Source organism: Heloderma suspectum, chromosome Z (genome assembly GCF_057233095.1).
Source record: "Heloderma suspectum isolate Gila_16-S chromosome Z, 16-S_ref, whole genome shotgun sequence".
Lineage (NCBI taxonomy): Eukaryota > Metazoa > Chordata > Lepidosauria > Squamata > Helodermatidae > Heloderma > Heloderma suspectum.
In genome coordinates this window covers 1338881-1357138 of record NC_139476.1, presented here as the reverse complement: position 1 = coordinate 1357138, position 18258 = coordinate 1338881, and the positions used below count along the sequence as shown (strand labels likewise).

At 51.7% G+C, this 18258-nt stretch overlaps 1 protein-coding gene across 1 annotated transcript in view; it reads right to left on the bottom strand.

Annotated features, from left to right (window-relative positions):
- LOC146333454 (sodium/iodide cotransporter-like) overlaps positions 1-8438 on the bottom strand; it is a 39564-nt gene extending 31126 nt beyond the window's left edge. The window contains exon 1 of the mRNA XM_084826275.1: positions 7314-8438. Coding sequence (XP_084682401.1) covers positions 7314-7685 — 372 coding nt within the window. The 5' untranslated portion in view covers positions 7686-8438. The remainder of the gene's footprint in view (positions 1-7313) is intronic.
- Between the last annotated feature and the right edge of the window lie 9820 nt (positions 8439-18258).

Below are 18258 nucleotides of genomic sequence, written 5' to 3'. Positions count from 1 at the left end.
CCGCGCACACTTGGTGGTGGGCTTTGCGCTGGTTGTGGCTTATTGCAAAACCTTGCTGGGTGCTCTTTGCCGATGGTGCAGGACGTTCTTCAGAATGCATCGTGGGACACATCGTTTCAGCACCTCCGTCGCTCAGGTGCATCATTCACGCAACCTGTTTGCGGTGCCAGCATGCGCAAGCCCTCGCCCCCAAGTTGGCTTCCGCCAGCCGTCCTCGGACTGTTTCTCCCACGCTGCTCCAAAACCCATCCGTGGCACTTTGCCTCTTGGAGAGCCCTCGGCGGCACTTCAGGGTGCCCGGTTCAGCAGGCAGACAAAACCCAAGGTTCGCTTTTGCATCAAGGGAAGGCCGACCAATAGTCGGGTTGCCAAGTTTCAAGCCTTTACAACTCCTTGGAGCCTTTACAACATCCTCAGAGCATCTTGGATCAAGAGCTTTTGCTGTTTGCTCTCCCCAGGATCAATGTAGTTCAGATTTATCCAGGTAGCTTCTGGAGAGGGCCACGTGTGACCAAACAATAACTTGACCGACTCTGCTTTTGGGGTTTCCAAGCAGTCTTCCTCAACCTGCTCTCTAAATGTTTTGGACGACAACTCCCACCATCCCTGACCATTGGCCATGCTAGCTGGGGCTGATGGGAGCTGATGTCTGGCAACATTTGAAGGGGCACAGGTTTCCCCACCCTTGGGGTATAGAATTGCAGCCTAAGGGGCCACAATCCAATGGACACATACCTGGGAGTAAGCAGATGCGTACAGGATTGCAATCTAAGATGCAATTCAGAAATTTAATGCATAGGATGGTTCAGTGTGTCATCTCCTCTCTGAAATCTTTGCCCTCCATGCAGGATGAGAAAGGCCCAGAATGGCCATCTGGCATGAGTCACCTGTAGTCTGACCTCATCTTTAATAATCAGTAAAGCATGTGGACTAGATAACTGGGATTACGCTGCGGAGTATAGAACCTGCTGATAATGAGCTTGTTTTGCCCTACCAAATCATTAGATGGATTAGAAGACAGCATCAGGAGACAGACTTAGGCTGTGGGACTTAGGAACTCCAAACCCTTCATCCCTTTGGCATCCATTAAAGGTGCGTTCAGCCCCCCCCCGGGCATTATTTTGTGGTTTGCCAAAGATGCTTTTGATTGCTAGTCTGCCTTGCTCCGTGAGGGATGTAGCTTGGCACCGACAGCTAGAATCTCACACCCAACTTTCATCACTGACCCTCGCACTTGAATCAAAACAACCGTCATCCTATCCGGGAGCTTTAGAGGGGGAACTGAGGAAGAAAATGGATACATGAAGAAGGCCGTGATGGGAATTTGGCTCGACAAGGCCAACACCTGAGCCGAGAAGCCATGAGTTGCAAAGGAGTGTGGGAAGGAATGGCACAGGGAAATGCTATGGAATGGCAGCATTATAAGGGCACGATAGCGTGTGATCACTGAGGCAGAAGGCAGATCATGGTATCCAGAAAGTCCACTGGCTAATTTCTGGTAGAATGTCAAGTGGCCATGGATTTGGGGGATTCTTGCAAAGGAAGCCAGGCTTTGGTCAGGTTCTTGCATTGTAGGGCAAGGGGGACGTAACAAGAAAACAGATCATTTCCACGGCATTCAAAAGGTGAAACATCTAAGTCTGACTCTGGCCCACTTGCACTGGCTGCCTGTATCTTTCTGAGCCCAATTCAAGGCGCTGGTTTTAACCTATAAAGCTTTACATGGCTTGGGACCACAATACCTGGCGGAGTGCTTCTCCCGACACAAACCTACATGTACACTATGCTCAACATCTAAGGCCCTCCTCCAGTCTCCGAGGCAAGCTCAGAAGACGGTGAAAAGGGAGAGGGCCTTCTCGTTGGTGGCCCCCAAATTGTGGAATGATCTCCCCGACAAGGCCCACCTGGCGCCAACATTGCGAACCGCCCAGAGAGCTTCGGCTATTGGGCGGCATAGAAATGGAATAAATAAATAAATAAATAAATTGTCTGTTCCTGATTGTTGATGGTATTGGTTTTTAAAATCTGTAGAGTGTATTTTAAAATGTTTTTTTAATCTTTGTAAACCACCCAGAGCGCTTTGGCTATTGGGTGGTACAGAAATGTAATCAACCGATCAATTAATCAATGGGGCCGAACCCTAACCTCGCCCAAGCCCAACATGCTTGCCACTATACTCCACACCATTCCCAACATCGGGTCCCCAGAGTGATTGCACTGCAACTGCCATCATGCCATCCAGCCAATCAACCCTGTGTTTGGAACCATGAGGACTGGAATCTCACTTGGGCTTCAGGAGAAGGGTCCTAGCCGTCTGATACAGCTGCTGCTTTGCCCACAGAAGATCCCAGGTTCAATCCCTGGCTGGGGAAAATCCTGGAGAGCTCCAGCTGGTCAGCATTGCCAGCACGGAGCTAGTTGGTCTGATTTGGCATAAGGAAGCATCCTATTTATATCAACCTTTTCTTCGGAACCATGAGGTCTTGGAACCTTATTTTGTTTTCAGGGGAAGAAGGGTCATAGCTCAGTGGTCGAGCTCCTGCTTTGCACACAGAAGGTCCCAGTTTTGATCCCCAGCAGCATCTCCAGGGAGGGCTAGGAAAGACTCCTGGCTGAAACCCCGGAGAATTATTGCTGCCAGTCAGTGCTGGCAATACGGAGCTGGATGGACTAATAATCAAACTTGATATAAGACACTTTGCTATGTTCCTATTTTACGATAAGCCCATTTCGGGGGGGACGGGACCTCTCACCTCCTCGTTGCTGGGATTACTGCGAAGGACTCGGGACTCAACTGACTTTGTTCCAGCCCAGCAAGATGCTTCTTCCGTTGCTAAGCAAGAGACAAACACCTGGGACCCCTGGCCTCAATGATGAAGAAACCTAGAACATTCTACATCTTGTTTTGGAAAATTGGAAGCACCTTGGCATGGCCATCCAGTTATTCCCCAGACGGGAACAGAGGCCTCCCTTGCGATATCATGCCAAAGCTCTGTGCTGTGACCGTCCCATATTCCACTCAAACTGGTGGATTTGTTTGTTCTACAACTGTTGGTCCAGCGCCGATTTAAACAAGCCAAGAGGTCATTTGTTCTTTCAGTTAAAGATACGCTAGGAAAACATCTTTATCCTCTGATCTGTTATCGGCAGTCCAAAAGAGACTCACATCGGAGGCAGTGAGTGGGTGAAACGGCAACATGTGCACTGCATGCGACCACAGCTTTCATGGGCATGCACAGTAGTGACAAAACGCCTTATGCGCCCCCGTCCCCCTGTGAGGTTTAAGTTTCTCAGATAGAACATGGGGAGGGGGCTCAACCCGAAAGAACGAAAAGCTTTTGAGGTACATAACATTTTAGGGAGAAAAGCAGGATTGTGGTTTTACAGGGATGGGATAAAATCAGGGGTGTTCCTGTTACGCAGGGAGAACTGGAGAGGAGGACGCATTGGTGCATGACATGGATTGTAAAGGCAGGGGAGGAAAGAAGTCACCCCCCCAAGACTGAAGTCAGTCAACACCCAAGCCACACAACACACACCTCTGCTTGACTTTCACCTCCAGATTGCCCTGAGCTAGTGATGTTTGGCCAAATTCAATTTTCATGCGAACTGATGTGATCCACACACCTCTGGGGCTCCTGTGCACATCAGAAAGGAGTTTCCCTTTGGATTTCACACTTCTCTGAACGTGGGGCAGTTCTGGGCTCAAACCTTGTAACAAAATGCGTTTTTGTAGGGATCTGCGACTGTGGCATCGCTGACACAGAGCCACCCTAGGCTGGGCAGAAAGTAAATCTCCAGATGGTCAGGGCTTCAACTCCCAGCATTCCTGACCACAGGCCATGCTAGCAGGGACTGATGGGAGTTGAAGTCCAACACATCAGGAGATCTGTCTTCTGGCCACCCCTCCTGATCAGGGGGTGCATATTCAAAATGGCACTCAGCATGCACCATGGTTCACTGTGGGTTAAACAACCCATGGCGAGCCCAGAGTGCTGTGGCAACCGGATCGTAGACTAGGACAGAATGCAGTACCTTAGGTGTACATCTTTCTGTTTTAATGTGTGCCCTAATTCAGTTCCATGTAGTTAGGTTTAAACCTACACAGCAGGACAGAGGTTGGCAACATGGCACCCGTGGGCACCAATGCACCCCCAAACTCCTTTCTTTGCACCCCGAAGGTGCCCTGCTCCTTTCCGCTTTGTTTTCTAAATTAACACATTTTCTGACCAGCAGCTGGCATTGCTGTGGAATAGGTTCCGGTTTGGGTTGAAAACGGTGGGTTCAAAAGAGTGTGCTGGAGATCAGGCCCTGCCTCCGCCTTATACTCAGTCTGGGTCAGGTGACGTGTCCTTCGCGGCTTCCCGTGCCTTCCAGGGCAGCCATTTTGTGATGGTGCCCAGGACCGTTTCTCAAATTGCCAGATGTGCCCACGGCCCCAAAAGGCAGCCTATCTCTGCAGCAGGGTATGGGACATAGGGGGTTCAGTGGTGCACCTGCTGGAACCTGGACTTAACGGGCCTCCATTTAGATGGCCCTGTGCATTACTTCCATTGTGAAACACACAAGCGGCATTTCTGTTCCCCAGTCCCCACCCCTCCGAAAGCCAGTCCATGGGTCAAGAGCGGTGGACAAGTTGCCGGTGTCTCGTCGGGCTGCCTCGACCATCAGAGCCGGGCCCACTTAGCACGGATGGTGCAACCACCTGGAAATGTGCTATCCCACGGCAGCTCAGGCAGTTCTCCGTGCCCGAGGCCACGACTGGGCCCCGCTAACTGGGATGAATGGTTGCAGCTGGTCTTGGGGAGACAGTGCAACTCCCGGGGGGGTGGGGGGACACTCTATGGGCACTGGCTGGGATTGGCGGCCTAGATCTGCCCAGAATTGCTAGGGCTAGGAGATAAAAGGGTGACGGAGGGCGGTGGAGGGGTCTTCCAACCTCATGTGTCGGGGGGTCACGAATGGGTGCCAGGACCCTTTCAGGGAGACCCTTACTTCGGTAACATATAGGATAGATCAGGGAGTGCGTCACTCTTTTGCTCGGGGCATTGCACCAACGGTTCTCTGTACTTTCTTGGGCAACCTCCTTCCCCTTTTCCCCGTTCCCTTCCCCTTCTTTTAACAAACTACTTATCTACCCCCAGAGCTGTGTGTCTTCCTCCTGGGTAATCACTGGTGCTAGGTTCAGTGCCTCTTTCTCGGCTGAGCAATTGGGTACCACGTAACATTTTGGGTCTGGGATCTAAAGCCGTGGGGGTCGGTTTGAGCCCTTGCCTTATTAGGGTCCCAGGCAGACTTGCAGGTCCGAGATCCCCCTGGCTCGGACAGGACCGAAGTACTCAGGGGTGGTGGCAGCCCTTTGACTTCTGGGCGCCCTGGCCTACCCTGCAGGGCACTTGGGGTCACTTCCATTCCCCCTTCACGCCATGCCTGAAAACGCCTTCTACATTCCTGACACCTTAGCACCACCACAACAAAACTGTCAGCCAACCCTAGTTAAAAAATAATAATACTCTGAGCATGTGCAGTTTGCATTTTAAACTCCTTTTAAATGAGCCAGTGTGGTCTGGTGGCTACAGTGCTGGACTGCGACTCAGGAGACCTGGGTTCGAGTCCTCCCTCTGCCATGCAGCTCACTGGGTGACTTTGGGCCAGTCCCTGACTCTCAGCCTAGCCTACCTCACAGGGCTGTTGTGAGGATAAAACGGAGAGGAAGGGGACCGTGCAAGCTACCTTGGGCTCCTTGGAGGAAGAAAAAAGGCAGGGCCTAATTGTAATAATACATAAATAAATTCAAAATATTGTTTTTATTATTTATTTATTACTGCATTTATATCCTGCTAAATTCTGCCACCCTGATGCACATGAGCGTCTATAACCACATACATGCCCAGCTGGCTGTGTCAAAATTATAAAAACTAGGGGAATTAAGGGTGAGTGCCAAAGAGTTTACGGGAAAGGTGGGGAAATCTGGCAAAAGTCAGAGAGGTGGCCTCACAGAGGCATTCTGGGGTATGTTCACCACATTGCGGCTCATGTCACATCTCGATGCAACGGGGCCCTTCAGAATCGCCCAGCCTCAAGGTCAAATGGGCTCACGCCCTTTCCAGCTTGTTTGTTGTTAGTTGTTTTGAGCATGCAACATACACTTTTCAGTATGTGCTAACTGTGGCCAACCCCCAATGGCCACGCTGGCTGGGGAAGATGGGAACTGCAGTCCCACGCATCTGGTCTGCAGCAGGTTGGGGAAGGCTGAAAGAGAGCATTTCCAGAAGATGCTGGAAACCACGTCCCATGAGGACCAGTAGAAAGAGCTGAGCATATTTATTCTGGAGAAGATTAAGGGGAGACACGCTGGTGGCGGTCTGCAAATATTTGGAAGGCCGTCATGCAGAAGAGGGAACGGGGTTGTCCTCTGTTGCTCAAGAGGGCAGGACTCAAAGCACCAGGGGGGAATGGCAGGGAAGCAGATTTCGGCTCAACACTAGGAGGAAAACATCTTGGGACAAGAGCTATTTGGAGGTGGAACAGACAGCTGCAGGAGGCGGTGGGTTCTCCTTTGCTGGAGATCTTTACGCAGAGGCTGTATGGCCGTCTGTCAGAAATGCTGTAGCTGCACCCTGCAGTGCGGAGCCTGCATTGAGAAGGGGGTTAGACTAAATGACCTCCAAAGGTATCTTGAAGTGGAGGCTGGTGGCTCCGATGTCCCTGGGGCAGTGAATCCGCTCCAGGCTTCACTCAGGACCAGTCAGGACTCTAAAGGAGCTATCCAAAGTGCCTTGGATAGATCCTTTAGAGTTCTGACTGGTTCTGAGTGAAACCCGGAGCAGATTCACTGCCCCGGGGACATCGGAGCCACCAGCCTCCACTGGGTTCTGCCAGCTCTGACTCTTCCAAGTTCCACGGCTCTTGGTTTCTAATGTGCGTTACAGACTAGATCCATGCTGCTCCCGTACACGCTGAGATTGGACGTCCAGAGAGCCGCAGGGAAGAGAGCCGAACCCTAAAGAATGGTGACACTAACAGATCACACTAGTGTTTTGTTTTTAAACGGATGAATACAGACAGTACTTCACCAGGGCAGAGACCCAAAACTGAGGACCTGCCCTGAAAAATAGGGACGCTCGGGGGAGAAGTTGTTAGCCCGCTGCCAAACGATTTGTTCTTGAAATTATTCCTTGTCGCCATTCTTAACCTCACCACAAGGACATGAGGAAAGCAAGCGTATATCAATGACTTCCATCTGAACCCAGTAAAAGACATCTCTTTTACTGGGCACACACACACGCACCCCAAATTCTTCTTCCCCTTACCTCGTAAGTGCTGGTGAGCCCCAGACGGTAAAAGACCGGGAGGAAGAGGTACACGGTCAGCAGGGTGTTCAGCAGCTGACCCAAACACATCCACAAGAATTTCATGCCATAGCGGTATGCTTCGGCCGGCACTCCCAGCACCTGGATGGCAGACATGAAACTGGCGGAGAGAGAGAGGCCCACGGGAATAGCAGACATCTGCCGGCCACCCGTGAAGAAGTCCTCGGAGGTCTTTTGCCCGCCTTTGGAGAGGGCGTAGAAAAGGCCAATGGTGGTGGAGATCAAAAGCATGAGGCCAAAGACACCGTAATCCCATAAACTGAAAGTTAGCATCTCTGCCTTGAACACATCTAAGTCACCTCCCTGGGACATTTTGCAGGTAAGCCACCTCCCAAAATCAACAGACCCGCAGTTAAGCCTTTGGTGAGCGAAGCAAGCTGAAAGGACCGAGAGATCCACGCAAGCTCAAAGCGTAATTTTCAGGGGGGAAAACAGAGAGAAGAACAGAACCGGAGAAATGTTTAGATCTGAGACCTGGATCAGGAAAAAAAAAGTGCAACAGTTAAACCTAGCTCAGCCTGTCCTCATAAAACAGGGAGGGGAAAAAATGAACTGATGATGATGATTATTCTCGCTAACAGACCACACTGAGCAAAACCCCAGAGTAAATTACTATTTACAAGCTGGGAAGCCGAACGCGGAGGTGTCCAAAATTGAAAACGCTCCCCAAAATGTGGGCTGAGGAAAGCTACTAATATATGACAGCGGTAGCAAGCTGAAGGAAGAGCTTAGAAAACAATGCAGAAAACTATTTCACGGACTGGAGTTCCAAGTTCGGTAAAAGCAGAGAGTAAACCCCAGCAGGGATAATGGAAGGGTGAAAATTCAAACAACACTAGAGATAGCCCACAAAAATTACTCGGCAATTTCAATTGAAAGAAAATTTAAAAGGTAGTGAAGATTCCCACAATAGATCTAGACCAAATTCAAACAGGAATCAAATGCAATTTGCCATCAAATACCTTTCGGGTCAGATCTTAGTGTGTGCTCTAGTCTCTTCTTTAAAAAAAAAAAATGACAACAATTCTGGTTTAGAGATTGAAACGTGTTGTCTACTTTAAAAAAAAAAAATAGGAAGAAAGCAATGAACAGAGACACACTGATGTTGGCCGAAAGCGGTCAGAAAGGAGCAAGGTGGTCAAAAGGGAGAGAAAGATGACCCTCACTTCCCCCCAAAAGAAAGTTGAGAAAAGTCTTTGCCCTCCAGGAATCGACAGGAGGATGAAGTTCAGATGGAGAAGGAGAGACTCTGCTAGAAATGACTAAAGGAGAAGTGATGGAGCGGTTTAGAATTACCCTGACTGCGAACCCACGCACACCCCGAGAAAGATCAGCTGTTTGCAAAGCGCTAGCAAAAGACTTCTCAGCCACCTGGGCTGCTTCGCAGGGCTTCTTATGCACCCAGGCAGGCACTGGGGTGGCAAGAGAGGAGGTGCCAGTGATCACCCCCCCCCCCCAGGGGTGTTGATCTTTTTGAAAGCAAAAGAGGGCCTGCCGGCACCGATTGTCGGCTTGAGAGTGCGTGTGTGAGTGTGCGTGGTGGCTTAGTGCCAACTTCCAGCCAAAGCTCAGGAAGCAGGTAAGAGATTCAGGGTTTCTCTAGCAGGAAATTGCCTCAGCTTCTGGAAAAGAGAACATTTTGGACCCTAGACATTATTTCCTTTCCTGGTTGCACAATCCGGAGCATTTCTCTGCACAGGTAGCCGAGGGACGGAAGAATGCAGCAGCCAGCAGCCAAGGGTTTTTCCATGGCTTGGCGTGTGAACAGCTCCCTCCGGCCCATGTCACCAGAGCCCTACAAGACTCTGCAGAATGCTGTTCATTCCTGCAGGGATGAATGCCCACAGGTGCAAACTTACTGGCTCATAAGCAGAACACTGATGTTACGCTCGGCTCCACTGGTACGTCTGAGCTGTGGGGTGACCTCACTTTCTTTGGGCCTGTATGGCTCGTTGCAATCTTCTCCAACAGGGCTTCCCCTCCAGCTGTGTTGGGCCACAGTGCCCACGATCCCCAGCCATGGCTGGAGAAGATGGGCATTTTAGTCCACCACATCTGGAGGGTGGCGCCCAGTTGCGGCAGGCTGTTGGCTTCTTCCACCTGCATCCAGAAGAAGATGCAGTCGAAGAATGAGCGAATCGTTGCACACTGCCCCAGTGTCAGAGCTTTGCTTCTCCAGGTTCATTCCTTTGCATCTCCAGGTAAAGGAAAGATCCCAACACTGCTAGGAATGGGCTTCTCTCTGACTGAGACCCTGGGGAGCCTCCAGCGATCGAAGGAGACACTACAAGGTGGGCAGCCTAGTGGTCTCACCCAGCTTGGCTCGGAAGATGCTTCTCATGCAATGCCTCGGTGGCGTTCATTGATCTGCCTGCCAGCTGAAGAAACTTCCCCACCCAAAAGCGGAAAACAAAACAAAAACCCAACCTCAAGAGAAATGTGTCATCGCAGACTCTGGCTGAACTAAAAAACTCCCCAGTTGCAACAAGTGTACCCAGCCAAAAAAATTTCCCATTTCACAAACAGCCATTCATTAATCAGGTGCAAGACGCCAAGATCAGCTGAGTACAACGTATTCATCCAGTTTCTATCAAACACAAGGAAGGGCAGCAGGAAAAGGTCAGGAAAAAAAAAAGCTAGATAGATAGGCCATGAGGACTAGAGTCTTAATTAAAATATAAAACGTGCGGCCACGTTTGGTATGGTCCTCTTCAGCTATGCCTGGGCTGCAGAGAGGGTTCAGGAGGGCCCCAAATAAACATTAATCCCTCCCTCTGCACCTCGGGTTGCCAAATCCTGCTTAACAAAAATCTGGTAGCTCAGCAGGGGTGGAGAACCTCTTTCAGGCCACGGGCCACATTCAATTTCAGAGAAGTTCTTGGGGGCCGCATTCCATTGGTGGGCGGGGCCAAACCCAAAAGGTGGCAAAGCAAAAGCAGCATGTTTTAGACAAAACCTCTTCCAGCCCATATCTCAGCCTTGGGAGAGGCACTCCAGCCTTTAGAATGGGGGAAAAACTGGACAAACACCAGGAAACCACCAACTGATCGGTGGTTGGAGGAAAGCGGGTGGGGCCAGGAAAAGGGGGCCATCTGGGTAGCTCCAAAGTGCTGGACTTGACCCTGCGATTCTGCACCCTGATATATAACTTTATGTTCTATTTATACCCCAACTTTCAGTCTTTAAGAACGTCCGATAGATAGGATAGATAGATAGATAGATAGATGATAGATAGATAGATAGATAGATAGATAGATAGATAGATAGACAGACAGACAGACAGACCGATAGACCGATAGATCGATAGATAGATAGATAGATAGATAGATAGATAGATAGATAGATGGATGAGATATAGACCTACATAAAAGTTAGGCCTCCATCCTAAACACCCATACTATAGAGTAAACCCCACTGAACACTTGGAACCTGCTTCAGAATAAGCACACGTAGGATTGCACACTTAATAAATGAAAAACCCTGTTCTCATATATTTGCTTTGATTTTTTTTATAATATGTTCATACTGCCTTCAAATTTTATTCCAGGGTGGTTTACAAAATCGAAAATAGAAAAGAATTAAAATAGAGAAGAATTAGAAATGACCACCCAGGCTGTTTTACAGCAGTAAAATTAATTCCTGAGAAAAGAGAGGCTATGAACAATAGGAAACAACTTTAAAAACCGAAACAGGAGCAACAGAAACAGATAAACCAGCTGCTCACCTTGGCTGAGCAAATACACTTTAGCGGACAGATTACAATGTCAGATCCGGCTGGGGGACTTGGGTCCCAATCGCCACTCAGCCATGTCGGTGACTGGAAAAGCCTTGGCTGGTTGGTCTTAACGTAACCTACCTCACAGGGTTGTCGGTAGGATAAGGTATCTGCCCCCAGGGGCTTAGAGTCTACACATTTCAATGATATGGAAAGGCGAGACCAGCACTGAACATTCAGCTCCGGTTTTCCAGTTCCCCATTTATCTGCAAACCAGAAAAAAGCCAGCAAAGAAGTCAAAGTCCACAAAGGTCTTGGGAGAAGGCGAGTGCCCTGGACGTATCTGTGTTTTTAGAGAGGCCAAGAGAAGGAGCCGCGGATCTCTGCTAGAAATGTGCGTTAGCTGGTGTGGTTGTGCAAGTCAGTTCTGCCCCCCAAGGAAGGAAGAAGCAAAGTCTGGAGCAAACCTGGAGTGACTGACTCATACATTCAAGGCCTTCCCTGAAGGAAGGAATATCCACTTTTTTGGCGTCTGGGCAAATCCAGTTATGCTGTGCGTCTGTCACATAATATATTTGGTCAGCACTTGACAAGGGTGAGCCATGTGCCCTGATCCGGATTTTCCCTTTCCACTCCTGCCTCGAGCTGCCTGTTTTTTGCTCTTTGCAAACAGCAGGGGGTGAAGGAAGGGGTTTCAGTCGACCTGCTGGAAGAATCGGGAAAGCTCAGACAACCCACAGTGCCAAACAAAGCAGGGGAGTCAGGTGGATGCCCCCCCCCCCCCCGCAATCTCCATGAGGACTGGCAGCTTGTGGTGCCCCGGGAGGTGATGGCATGGTGGAACCTAGGAAACTGCCTTTTACTGAGGCAGACTATTTATCCAGCTCAGTATCATCTCCACTGATGGGCAGTGGGTCTCCATCGGGGATCTGTTCCCACCCAGGGGATGCTGAGTCTATCGGGTGGCATAGAAATGCAATAAAGAAATAAGCAAACAAACAAACCCGGGGCTTTCTGCATGCAGCACAGGTGCTCGGCCCTTGACCTAGAGCCTCACCCCTCAAAATAAAGGTTCTAGTCCTCATCGTTCTCAGTAAAGGGCTGGTTTAAATGGGAACATCAGAAGTTGCCTGATAGCAAATCAAACCCTCAGTCCTTCTGTGCTGGGTGTCGGGGTGGCCTTTCACAGCCCTGTTCTTTCCAAATAAAGCTGCCCTCGATCAAGCGCAATGCTCCAGGGGACGAGCAACCTGGCACCCTCCAGATGCTTTGGACTACACTTCTGACAATCCCCAGCCACTGGCCATGCTGGTGGGAGCTGACGGGACTTGTAGTCCAAAACACCAGGTTACCGACCGCTCTGCCAATTGGCAACGGCTCTCCGTGGGCTCAAGCAGGAGTCTGTGATCTCTGCGGGGCTTATTATCCTACAAACATCTTTCCCAGTCAGGGTTTCTAGTCCATATGAGAAAGCAAATGTTGCTGACTCATTTGCCAGCGGTCAGCTGGTCTCCCTCTCCCTGCAGAACAAACTAAGTGGTTTTACCAGGACCGTGGAGAAAGAACATTTCCTCCCTGCTCCACCAAAATTTCCCCCTTTCTTAATACTTTGCCCCACCCTCTGGATAAACAGTTCTCTTAGCTCTGCCGCAGCACTTTTACGCATGGTTGTGGGTGAGATGCCCAAATCAATAAACTTTGCATAAGTACTTAGGTAGGTAGTAAGTGCATCAAGACTGCAAGGATCTGTTCTTAACCCAATGACAGTCAGAAAGAGAGAGAGAGAGAGAGAGAGATGTCTGTCAAAGGAAGTGGTGCAGGTGAAAATTCAATCTAGTCTGTGTCCTACCAACAGAGGCCAGCCAAGTGCCTCCTGGAATTCCACACAAGCAAGCCAGGTGAGAACTGATAGGCCTCCTCTGCTGTCTGTTACAAAGCACCACCAAGTTCTGCTGTTTGGGGACGACTGGGCCTGTATCTAGAAGGATCGTGGTTCATTTGGCTTTGGCAGAGAACAAAATAACAGCTCCAGGAAGCAATTCAGGACCTGTGCGTCCCAAATGAAACGACCTGTGGGATGTCTCGCAAACAACTTTGTGGCCAGCCATTGCGTCCGAGCCGCCTTAATACTCCTGCAGTAACCCTTGCAAATTTCAGATCTTGCCTCAGCTTGACAACCACAGCAGCCCCCATCAAGGAATATTTTCTCCTGATTTCTAACGCTCCTCTTTAAGCCAGATGGAAGGAAACATTATTAGCCCAGTTCCCTTTGTTTAATTGTTTTAGGTATTCAGTGCAGCCATTCACAGAACATGACAGCCCAAAGTATGGGATGTCATTGAATCATGGGTAGTTGTTGAATCATGGGTTGTTGTGTTGTGTGAATGTAGCTGTCAGGAGCGCCCTAGCGGCCTCTTTCAGTAGACTCCAATAGCCAACTCAAGACACAGACGAAAGGATTCTTTTCAAGGCTTTAATCCTTTTACGACTTAATGACTCTTTCAGATGCGAATCACCAGCGACTAAGCAAGGAACAGCAGAGAAGCCTATGCTCCAGGTTAGGCAGTTGGTCCCCGTTTGAAGGAGAGTCACTTGCAGACCCTGAACTTACGGGCTAGGGAGAGATCCTCCCTCTTTCCCTTGGGTCCACGGGAGGCGGCTGTTGCTTGCACGCCAAATGGGCGCTATGCCTCCTTTCCGCGCCCTCCATCTGTCGTCGCTCCCTGCGTCTGCGCCGAGCGTCCAGCAAGCCCCCCTCCAGCGCTCTCTCACTGCCAGGGTCACTATCTATCCAGGAATGCTGGCAGGAGGAATCTCTGCCAGCTGCTGTGCCTGTGAGAGATGAGCAAGCTCCTTTCCCACGGATTGCTGATCCTCCTCAGGATCAGAATTGCTCTGGGGCTCTATCGGCTCAGTTTCCACCCTGACATCATCCCCGCTCCCATGAGGGGCCCCCTCATGCTCTTCCCCTGGGACCCCGGGTTTGTGGGGGTACAGCTGGTGGAAACGCCTCAGCAGCAATGAAGCATGCACATTTTCCACGGGTTCCCAGTTTGCTCATCTGGCCCATACCCCTTCCAGTCCACTAGATATTGCAGGCGGCTGCAAGAAAGGTGGGAGTCCAGAATCTCTGCGACCTCAAACTCCTCCTCCCCCTCCACCAGCGGCGGGGGGGGGGAGCCGACTGAGCAATGAGGGTCACCAGAAACCAGGGGGGACAGCAAGGACCGATGAAAAACAGGATGGATCTTCATGGAGGGGGGGAGAGCCAGGCGAAAAGCAACAGGGTCAATCTGGGCCATAATCTGGAAAGGCCCCGTGTGGTGAGGTGCGAGCTTCCTTGTGGGCAAGTGAGAGGGGAGGTATTGGGTGGACAGCCAAACCCAGTCCCCCAGTTGCAGAGAGGGACCCGGCTGGCGCTGCCAGTCCGCAGAGGCCTTGTAGGCTGTCTTGGCTTGCTCGAGGGAGTCCCGTAAGGGGTGGTGTACTGCTCGCAACTCCACTAAAAAGTCATGGGCCACGGGCACCAAAGAGGGAGCTAGGGTGGACGGGAAGGCCTCGGGGTGGTAACCAAAATTGGCGAAAAATGGAGTTTGGTGGGTGGAAGCATGGCAGGCATTGTTATAAGCAAATTCTGCGAGAGGCAGCAAGGAAAACCAGTCATCTTGCTGGTAATTGACATAACAGTGCAAATATTGCTCCAGAGTCGCATTGGTGCGCTCGGTCTGACCGTCCACCTGTGGATGGTGGGCAGAGGAAGGATGGAGGGTCACATGGAGAAGCCCAAGTAGCTCCCTCCAGAAATGGGCCCAAAGTGAATTGGGCCCCTCTATCTGAAATGAGACCCTTGGGCCATCCGTGGAGCCGGAAAACATGCGCCAAAAACAGCTCCACCATCTCCCTGGCTGTGGGCAACCCAGAGCAGGGGATGAAATGGGCCATCTTAGAAAACAAATCCACCACCACCAGAATGGTGGTCTTACTGTGTGATGAAGTCAAGGGAGAGCAGTTTCCAAGGTCCTGAGTGGGTAGGCAGGGGGTGAAGCAAGCCTTTGGGCTTGCCTGAGGGGGCCTTCGCCCACTGGCAGGTTGGGCAGCAGGCGACATAGGTCTTGACGTCCCGACACACACGAGGCCACCAAAAATCCCGCGTCACTCCATGCAGGGTCTTGGGGAAGCCAAAATGCCCAGTGGTGGGGGAGTCGTGGCACTGATGGAGGACCTTCTCACGGAGGGGCCTAGAAGGCACATAGACCCGGCCGGAATTGTAAAGCAGGCCACCTCGCAAAGAGAAGGGGGTAGAGTGGGGGGGGGCAGAGGCTAGCCCCAATTCCTCCACTTTTGTGAGAGCAAAAGCATCCTGAACCTGTGCATCGTGAAGGAGCTCCTCCCAAGAGCGAGACACCACAGCCTCCGCTAGGCTCTGGGGGGGAAGAATCGGGGGGGGGGGATTTCCCTCACCCCCTGACTGGAGGTCCGGCTTACGAGAAAGAGCATCTGCTTGTCGGTTGGCGGAGGCCTTCACATGGCAATTCTTAAGGTGGAACCGGGGGGGAAAAAGCGACCACCTAATCTGCCACTGGTTTAAGGCACGGGCTGTCTGAAGATGTTCCAGGTTGCAGTGGTCGGTTCTAACATCAACTGGGTGCTGTGCCCCCTCCAGCAGATGACGCCAGGTCTCCAAAGCGGACTTGATGGCCAAGAGTTCCTTCTCCCAGATGGTATAATTCCTCTCAGACATGTTCAGCTTCCTGGAGTGGTAGGCGCAGGGTTGCAACCCGCCGCCCACCCGATCTGGCTGAAAAAGCACCGCCCCCACCGCAGAGGCATCAGTTTGCACCACAAAAGGCTTCCTTGGGTCGGGATGTAACAGGATCGGCTCAGAACTAAAAAGCTTCTTAAGTTCCTCGAAAGCCTGTTGGGCAGATGCCGTCCAATGAAAAGGAGATTTCCTGCCCTTAAGGACGTCTGTGAGAGGAGATGTCAGCCGAGCAAAGCTGGGCAGGAACTTTCTGTAAAAATTAGTAAAGCCCAGAAAACGTTGCAAGTCCTTCTTGGTGGATGGAGCCTGCCAGGAGAGGACAGCGTGGACCTTTGCAGGATCCATCCTGATACCGTCAGCTGAGATAATGTAGCCAAGGAAGTCCAAAGAGGTTAGGTCAAACGCACATTTCTCCAGCTTGGCATAAAGATGGTTCTCGTGGAGGTGCTGGGGGATGGCGGAGACATGGTGCTGATGGGCGTGGGGGTTCTCAGAAAATATAAGTAAATCGTCGAGATACACAGTGAGGAAAGTGTCCAAATAGTCCCGGAAGATGGCATTCATAAAACGCGAAAACGTGGGGAGGGGGCGCAGGGGAGCCCAAATGGCATCACTAGGTATTCATATGCTCTGTACTGGGTGCCAAAAGAGGTCTTCCACTCATCCCCCTCCCGGATGTGAATCAGATTGTAGGCGCCACGCCGGTCCAACTTTGTGAAAATCTTGGCTCGCCCCAGGCGCTCCAGCATCTCAGGTATGTCAGGGATGGAGACTGAATTGAGGGCTCTATAGTCGTGCACAGGGCGGAGTTCTCCAGATCGTTTGGCAACAAAAAAGGTAGGGGCGCAGGCGGGGGAGGAGGAAGGGCAAATGAAGCCACGTTTGAGATTTGTGTCCAAAAACTCACGCAGAGCTTGAAGTTCCGGCTCCGACATCGAATACAGCCAGCCAGCGGGGATGGTCGCCCCCGGAATGAGGTTAGTGGCACAGTCAAATGGGTGGGGTGGGGGAGCTGGTCAGCCTCCTTCTTGTCGAAAACATCCCGAAAAGCCGCATACATCTCTGGAAGGATCACGGTAGCTGAAGAACTGCCAGAAGCAGACAAGGAGGGAGAGGAAAGGGTTAAGGCCTGGGCTGGGACTGGTGCCTGGGTCGGGAGGCAATGCTCCCGGCAGTAGGGAGACACAAATCCCACTTGCTGAAGCCCCCAAGAAATCTGAGGATTATGCTTAGAGAGCCTGGAAACACCCAGCACGATTGGGTATTGGGGAACCTTGGCCAGGTGAAACTGGATCTGCTCAACGTGGGACTGGGCGCGCAGAGTGAGCGGAGCTGTAATCCGGGTCACCGCACCCGAAGAAAGAGGATGCCCAGCGATGGTCTCCACTGCCAAGGGGGCAGGGAGGGGCAGGGTAGGAATCTTGTGGAAGAGGGCGAAGGTTTCATCCATGAAACTGGTCGTAGCTCCAGAGTCCACTAAAGCCAGGGCATCCACCCCACCCCACTGGGAGGAGCGTAGGTGAACTGGCAATAGCAGATGGGAGGGTGGGGGGGTTGCGGAAGGCACCCACCTGGTGGGGAACCGACCCCCACACTGGAGGCCCCCAACAGGCTTGGGGGGCAGTCTAGTCAGGCCTGGGGATAAGGAGGAGGAGGGGGGGAAGGAGAGGAGGGGGAGGCAGCGGAGCTGCGGATCTAACGTGGCAGGTGTTGGTGAAATGGCCCAGTTTTCCACACCGAAAGCAGCGGGGCTCGGGTAGCTCCCAGCTGCATCGGGGTCTCCTCTGCCCCCACCACAGGGGCAGGGGGTGGGGGAGGGGGCAGGAAATGGGGGGGAATGGGAGGAGGGAAATCTCGGCCCCTGGCGCCCCGCCGGATCTGTCGGCGCCCCTCCAGCCGACTATCTATCCGGAGGCAGGTCTGGATGAGGTCCTCCAAAGTCGGCGGGCTGGGCGTGCGCTCCAACTCGTCCAAGATCTCGTCATTCAAACCGTCCAAAAACTGAGCCACCAGCGCGGCATCATTCCACTGTAAATCCCGCATCAGCAAGCAAAAGGTTGTCGCATAGCTGGAAACTGAGTCCTTGCCCTTCCTGAGGTGGCGAATCTCCCTAGAAGCTGTCTGCATGCCCAGGGGGTCACTGAAAAATCTGGCCATCGCTGTCATGAAACCTTGATAGTCCCCGAGCAGAGGGTCATTAGCGAGAAGGAGTCCCGAAGCCCATTTAGCGGCCACGCCTGAAAGTAGGTTAATGACACGAACCTGTTCCGTCAGGAAATCCTCAGGCTGAAGACGCATGTACAGCTCCGATTGGGCCCAGAAAATCTGAAAAAGTCCTTTCTCACCAGAAAACTTCTCTGGCAAAGCCACCGGGCACTTGCGGTGGGGGGGAATCGGAGGTGGTGGGG